At 58.0% G+C, this 7614-nt stretch overlaps 1 protein-coding gene across 1 annotated transcript; it reads left to right on the top strand.

Annotated features, from left to right (window-relative positions):
* Positions 1-242: 242 nt before the first annotated feature.
* PIF1 (PIF1 5'-to-3' DNA helicase) lies at positions 243-6692 on the top strand (the record flags this gene model as incomplete). Its single annotated transcript, XM_082832290.1, has 12 exons — positions 243-830; positions 1689-1821; positions 1905-2030; positions 2149-2302; positions 2394-2508; positions 2584-2690; positions 3907-4046; positions 4413-4519; positions 5221-5308; positions 5465-5610; positions 6231-6422; positions 6633-6692. Exons 1-12 carry the CDS (start codon positions 273-275, stop codon positions 6690-6692), a joined length of 1926 nt encoding a protein of 641 aa, XP_082688416.1. The 5' UTR covers positions 243-272.
* Positions 6693-7614: the final 922 nt, after the last annotated feature.

Below are 7614 nucleotides of genomic sequence, written 5' to 3'. Positions count from 1 at the left end.
TGGCCCTTGTCGGACAGCCGAGGTTCCCCAACCCTGGGTGTACTCGACGCTGCCCATCCGCCGCTCTGGAAATTATTGTGTAGGAGAGTAATTTCTAAGAGAATTTCCGGTTCGCCCCAGGACCCTTTTACCTTCTCCGTGAACTCTTTGTGTTACCAGTGACAGCCCCGGGACCCTTTGTGGCCAGGACCCGGCTCTCCGTCCTGACCTCTATACCACCTGTGATGAGCCCCGCGCTCCGGTCTTTTTGCAGACCTGCAGAGTTGGTGGCGATGCTGTCGGGCACCCAGGCAGTGGCAGCGGAATGCGCGGACGCGGAGCTGCGGTGCCGTGTTGCTGTGGAGGAGTTGAGCCCGGGCGGGCAGCCGCGAAGGCGCCAGGCCCTACGCACCGCGGAGCTGAGACTGGGTCGTAACGAGCGCCGCGAGTTGATGCTGAGGCTGCAGGCGCCCGGGCCCGCGGGGCGGCCGCGGTGCTTTCCCCTGCGCGCCGCGCGCCTCTTCACGCGCTTCGCCGCGTCCGGGCGCAGCACTCTGCGGCTTCCCGCCGACGGCGCTCCCCGGACCGGCGCGGTGCAGCTGCTGCTCTCCGACTGCCCCCCTGACCGCCTGCGCCGCTTCCTGCGCACTCTGCGCCTCAAGCTGGCCGCGGCCCCGGGTCCCGGGCCGGCCTCCGCCCGCACGCAGCTGCTTGGCCCGCGGCCCCGCGACTTCGTCACCATCAGCCCGGTGCAGCCCGAGGAGCTGCGGCGTGCGGCGGCCACCTGGGTCACGGACTCCACGCCGGTGAAGCAGCCCACGGAGCCCCGGTCCGGGGCCAAGCCCAGCACCGTGAGGACAGGAAAGGGGGGACGCCTTGGGGAGTGGGTGTGCCCCTGAGACGGAAGAGGCCGAGAAAGCCCAAGTGTGGGGGGAAGATGGTGGAGGTATTCGAGATGGCTACTGGTTATCTCAGACGAGATGCTCATCAGACTTATGAGAATGACAGGAATATGGGAATTGTGCATGTTTCTCATGGTGCAATCCCTGAGACTGAGTAAGGAGACTAGGAAAAGGGGGCCAAGGTCACATTAAAAGAGAAAGCAGAGAAGGTGCTTCAGAAGAAAAGTGGGAACTTGGTCGCCCTGGAGGAGGAGAGGAGGTTTTGGAGAGAACGAAGCGGTCAGCTGTGTAGGGGCAGCCAACAGGTCCAATCAGATAGGGGGACAAAGTCTGGTGGGTCTGACAGTGTTCGGGAACTGGAACAAATGGATCACAGACCACAGAGGTTTGAGACAAGCTGGTGAGAAGAAGGAGATGCGGCAAGAAGGCACCCTGGCTAGGCAGGGTTTTGCTTGGGTGTTTTGAGGCAAGAGAGACACATCTGTGACAGGAAGGGTAGTGAGAAGGAAGGATGGGTAAGAGAACCAGGAGAGTTAGGGAACCCAGGGGAGAAAGCTGAAGGAGAATCTGGACCTGCACACTGGGGTCTTCAGGGCACCAGGAGTCAGTGGAGATCCAGCCTCGGTCCCTTCCTCAAGGAGAGACCTGGACCCCTGTGGTTACTGGCAAGATCTCCAGGTGAACCGAGGCTGCCCAAGGGCTCCAAGGAGAGAAGCCAGCAGAGACACAAAGGGCTACCAGGCCAAGAAGGGAAGGGGCAATGCCTAGGGAATGTGGGGAGGCCCTGAGACAGCCCTATCCCCCCAGGAAGTCCCAAGGTGGCCCCTGCCTGTGAAGAAGCTGAGCTTGCCCCCCACCAAACCAGAGCTTTCCAGGGAACAGGCTGCTGTGCTGAGGGTTGTCCTGAAAGGCCAGAGCATTTTCTTCACTGGGAGTGCAGGTAGTGGGGGGCAGAGTGGGTGTGGGGAGAACAGTGGTGTGCTAGGATGGAGAGAAGTGGCCCTGACTTTGCCTTCTGCCCAGGGACGGGGAAGTCTTATCTGCTGAAGCGTATCCTGGGCTCACTGCCTCCCACAGGCACTGTGGCCACTGCCAGCACTGGGGTGGCAGCCTGCCACATCGGAGGTACTACCCTCCATGCCTTTGCAGGTAAGTGAGAGCCTCTGGGACTTAAGCTGGGAGCAAGCCAGGCAGGTGGGAAGAGAGGGGAGGTCAGGGTTGAGACAGGGCTGGGATCTCAGCCCAGGCTGAATAGTGTCACTCACAGGCATTGGCTCGGGTCAGGCTCCCCTGGCCCAGTGTGTGGCCCTGGCCCAGCGGCCAGGTGTGCGGCAGGGCTGGCTGAACTGCCAGCGGCTAGTCATTGATGAGATCTCCATGGTGGAAGCGGACCTATTTGATAAGCTGGAGGCCGTGGCCAGGTCAGTATGGGCAGTGAGGACTGGGTTCTGGTGGTCTTCCGTGTGGAACTCGCTCACCCCAGCGCCTAAAGCACCACATGCTCCTCTCCAGAGCCGTCCGGCAGCAGAACAAGCCATTTGGAGGGATCCAGCTCATCATCTGTGGGGACTTCCTGCAGCTGCCGCCTGTAACCAAGGGATCCCAGCCCCCGCAGTTCTGCTTCCAGGTAGCACTCACCCTCTGGCCCTAAACCCCATAGGGGTCTGCTCTGCTCCCTGACGCCCCATCTTGCCCCCACCAGGCCAAGAGCTGGAGGAGATGTGTCCCAGTGACCCTGGAGCTGACTGAGGTGTGGAGGCAGACAGACAAGACCTTCATCTCTCTGCTGCAAGCTGTGCGGCTGGGCAGGTGGGCCCTGGTGAATACAGAAGGGGCCGTGGGATGCGGATCCAAGCGTGGGTCAGAGAGGAGCACAGGAACCCAGAGAAGGGAGAGAAATGCTTCATGGCCCCATTGGGGATGGTCACTCTGTGAGCACTGGGGCCCAGCCTCCCCCAGGGTTGGGTCCCTATCATCCAGCACAGGGCCTGGCACAGAGTACACCTCAGGGAATTATGGGCAGATGGAGACACAAGAGTTATTCAGAGATGTTAACACTCCCATTTTACAGATGCAGAAACTGGGGTTCAAAGAGGTGAAGTGACTTGTCCAAAGTCATGGCTAGTAAGTGGCTGAGCTAGGATTTGAACTCAGGTCTGACTCTAAAACCCAAGTTCCTTCTACTCTTTGAGCCTGTGCGGCCACTTGGTGGGGGAGAGGAGGTTGCAGACATGATCCCACCCCAGCTAGGACAAAAGGTTGAAATGCTACAGGTACTCTAACTTGGGAGTGGAAAGGAGGCCAGGAGGGCAGAAGATATGGACCGCAGCTGGGTCTTGGGACCCAGGTCAGATTGGGATGGGATGAAGGAAGCAGGTGGTGGTGGTGAGGGGCTTTCTATGCCTGGGGACAGGAGGCAGGTAGGAAGGTGCACAGCATACACCAGCAAGTGTGGGGGACAAGAGAAAGGCTGAGTGGCAGAGCAGTGAGAGGTGTTCCCAACTTCTTCCCCCTCCTCTCACTTGAGTTGCTGCAGCACCCAGGCTTCCCTGGAGGAAGGCTTGAAGTGGGGAAAATAGAAACACAGGCTAGATTTTTTTTTTCCCCTAAGGCAGCAGGCAAGGGGCTAGAAAATTGTAGCTTGGAGGCCAATCTGATTATAGGGTACCAGTATTACAGGGTATCAACATCAGAGCCTCACCTCAGTCTCTAAATCTCTGGCCTATGCTCACTCCTCATATCTAACTTCCTCAGGGGAGCGGCTAGCTCCAACCTGGGGGGAGACCCAGGGAAGGGTGCCTGCCCATGATCACAGCCAAGCACCACCCCCGTGCTCATTCTCCATGTCTGGGGTCCAAGTGAGGAAGGAACAAGTTGGCCAGCTTGGGGAACCAGCAAACTTGCCCTGGTGCCCCATCCAGTCCCCAAGCCTGGTCCACGGCCTGCTGCATGGGCCGTATCACCCACGTGCCCCGCCTTCCCTGGTGTTCAGGTAGGCTCCGCCCTGATAGCCTGGCCTCTGCAGGTGCTCAGATGAGGTCACCCGCCAGCTCCGGGCCACGGCTGCCCACAGGGTGGGGCGAGATGGGATTGTGGCCACGAGGCTCTGCACCCACCAGGATGATGTGGCCCTTACCAACGAGAGGCAGCTGCAGAAACTACCAGGTGAGCAGGGAGCTGGGGCTGGGCCAGACCAGCTGGGAGAGGCCATCAGGCAGGCATGGCCCCCCAGGCAGCCTGGGCCCTTGGTGTCATTTAGATATCTCGGTCCCAGCCCCTGTGACCATAAAGTCCCTTACATTTGCAGATGTAATTGTGTCTTTGAGAGATGTGACCTTTCCTGGGTCAAAGTCATTCAGCCAGTAAACACTAAAAATGAGACTTGAACCCAGGCCTCTGATTCCAAAGCCCCAGCTAGGTTTGAGCTGTGCTCACTACCTCTCTCCATGCCCTGGTCTAATATGTGTTTTTTCGGAAATTGAGCCACAAGTCAGTGACTTGTAATCTGTTTGCCCAACTCTCTTTTCCCAGGTGAGGTACACAGCTTTGAGGCCATGGACAGTGACCCTGAGCAAGCCCGGACCCTGGATGCCCAATGTCCCGTTAGCCAGCTCCTTCAGCTAAAACTGGGGGCTCAGGTGAGTGGGAAGCAGGGCCTAGACCCTGTGAGCATCGGCCTCCCTGATCCTAGCCCCTCTGCACGGGCTGCTCCACAGCCAGAGGGCCCAGATGTGACCATAGCAAACTTCTTCCCTCCTGTTCCCAGTCACCTTCCTGCTTTCCATTTTCCACTGCCCTCCTCTTCCTCCACCTGAAGCTCCAGGCAGTGTTGCTTTAGACAAATCCTTTTCCTTTGCTGAAGCTGGGTTTCCCCATCTCTAAATTCAGAGTAAAATACCTACTGCACTCAGTTGTCTTCTGTAGTGTAGCCTCTACTGTGAGCATCCTCCTTCCTTCCACAATGGTGAGGGTGGGATCCTTTTCTCAGGTTCCAAAGGGCACCTAGGGGGAAATGCAGGCACAGTGGTTGGAAGAGGGCTATCCCTCAAGATTGAGGTCCATACACATTCCCTCTAATAGACATGGTCATTGTGCCCTGTCACCTTATTGTTCTTTACCCCCTCCTTCTGAGGCAAACTGAGCAAATGTCATTCCCCTTTGGCACAAGGGGAAACTGAGACCTAAGGAAATAAAGCAGTTTGTCGCAGGGGCCCCGGCAGACTCAGTGCCCCTCCGTGACAGACCCCAGCCTCAGAGATCTGCCGAAGCGACCCCTGGAGCTGAGGCCAGGCGTAGGGATGCCCTGCTGTCCATGCCTCCAGTTTTCCTTTTCTCACAGGTGATGCTGGTGAAGAACTTGGCAGTGTCTCGGGGCCTGGTAAATGGTGCCCGAGGGGTAGTAGTTGGGTTTGAAGCCGAGGGGAGAGGTAAGTGATAGGGGAGCAGTCCTACTGCTCGGGTTTGCAGCAGGGCCCTGGGGTTCGTGTGCAGAGGAAAAGGCTAGCATGGAAAGGTGAGGCCTGTCCTCACCTTGGAGCCCTGGAGCGGGACTGAAAGGTGGGACTTCTCCACGCCTCCCTCAGGGCTGCCCCAGGTGCGGTTCCTGTGTGGAGTCACCGAGGTCATCCGTGCAGACCGCTGGATGGTGCAGGCCACTGGGGGCCGGCTTCTCAGCCGGCAGCAGCTGCCCCTCCAGCTGGCCTGGGCCATATCCATCCACAAGAGCCAGGTGAGTGTGGGGATGGGGGCAGGATAGGCCTGGGGCATGTTGAAGGGCGGGGGGGTCTTCGAGGCTTTGTGAGGGTTGAACTTGCCCTGGATGGAAAGTTCCAGACCAGCTGTAGAATAAACCTTTCTTTCGTGCATTTCCCATCCCACTTCCTCTCTCTTTCCTAGACACATACACTTCCCCTCTGTCATCTCGGGCCCTGCCATTTTCTGAGCCACTATTGGATATGTTAATTTTAACATATTACGACAACTGTAGGAGGTATAGTTGTAACAATTGTTCTTGTTTTACAGAAGAGGAAACCAAGGCTCAGGGAGGTTGAGTAACTTGTCCAAGGTCACACAGCTAGTGCCCTGCAGAGCCAAGATTCATTTCTATGCCTGTCTGACCCAGACCTGAGCTCTTTCCTTTCACCCTTATCCCGCTACTCTTATCTTGGATCTGTATTTCCTGGACACCCCCCTACTCAGACACCCATCATCCTGTCTCTCTGACTCAGAATCTCTGGACTGGGCAAGGAGATCAGGGGCAATAGCTGGGCTGGTGGAGGTGGGGTCAGGTTCCTGGGCACAAGTGAATTCAGCCTGAGCTGGCTCCAGCCCTGTCCCTCCATCCCCCAGGGCATGTCCCTGGATTGCGTGGAGATCTCTCTGGGCCGTGTGTTTGCCAGCGGCCAGGCCTATGTGGCCCTTTCCCGGGCCCGCAGCCTGCAGGGCCTATGTGTGTTGGACTTTGACCCCATGGTGATTCGCTGTGACCCCCGTGTGCTGAGCTTCTATGCTACCCTGCGGCAGGACAGGGGCCTCAGCCTGGTAAGAGGGAGTCACCCAATGGTGGGCCATGTGGCCGTGGGCAGCCTGGGAGCTAGGACAGAGGGAAGGCCAAAGGACCATGGGGAGGGGGTGGCAGAGCCTCCTCTGGCTCCGTTGGCAGCAGGGCCGAGAGGAAGGAGATGCTGGCCCCCAGGCTACGGCCCGGGGGTGGCACAAGCCCATGACTGGGTTTCTCTGGCTCTGATATAGGGGTCCCCAGATGACGATGAGGCAGCCTCAGACCAGGAGAACGCGGACCCGAACCTTTGATCTGCAAAGAGAGGACAAAGGGTGGTCTCCCCCTCTTCCTGCTCCCTGGTGGGCCAGGCCCCAGGGGATACCTGGGGGAGGGTAGTGAATGTCCCTTTCTCCCTTCATCAGGGGCTCTCAGTCTCCTGGCAGGGCTCAGGAGAGAGTGCTTCCCATCCATTTGCCAGCTGTGCCTCAGTTTTTCCCCTTGCCCGGGGTGAGCTGCTTCCGGGGTCAGGAGTCGGCAATGGGCCTGCAGCGGTAGCTGGTGTTATAGGACAGAGCTCTCTGCGAGGGGCGGGCCACAGGGCCACACGGTTGTGAATGCCGCTCTCTTTAGGCTGCAGAGAGGAGAGGTGGCAGGTCCTCCAGGAGCAGGAACAGGCTGTAGGGGTCCTGGCAGGGGACTCAGGTCCCAAGCAGAGAAGGGAAACTTGCTGGGGGGGGGGGGGATCTTCACAGCTAGACCCAGCCCAGCACAAGCCAGGGCAAACACCCTCCTGAGCCTAACCTGAGAACATGCACTGCGAACTGTGTGTCTGTATCTTACGCTGCTCTTTTGGTGAAGAAGTCGTGTGTAGGAGTATTGAAATGGATGTTCTCAGACTGTATTTATTTTGGACAAATAAATCTGTGAACTGTGTGAGGACTGTGAGTTGAAACTTATGGTCCCTTTAAGAACCCCTACGTGGGGCACTGGCTGACCCTTTCCAGGGTGCTACCCCTACCCCACCCCGCATACCTGGTCACACAGAGGTGTCTGTTAACGCCTTGATGGCTGAGCTCAGAGCACCCTTATATGAGCTTTTGTTAGTATCACTGGTTATTTGGCAAAGCTGAGTTACCTGAGGTTGGTGACTCATAGCGAATTGCCGTCACCCAACAGTCTGACAAGGACACACTAGAGAATTCACACGATGGGAAATGGGCCTGTCACAATGTC

Source organism: Leucopleurus acutus (genome assembly GCF_964270905.1).
Source record: "Leucopleurus acutus genome assembly, chromosome: 1".
Lineage (NCBI taxonomy): Eukaryota > Metazoa > Chordata > Mammalia > Artiodactyla > Delphinidae > Leucopleurus > Leucopleurus acutus.
Note: the sequence above shows the minus strand (reverse complement) of the source record. Positions and strands in the feature narration are given on the sequence as shown.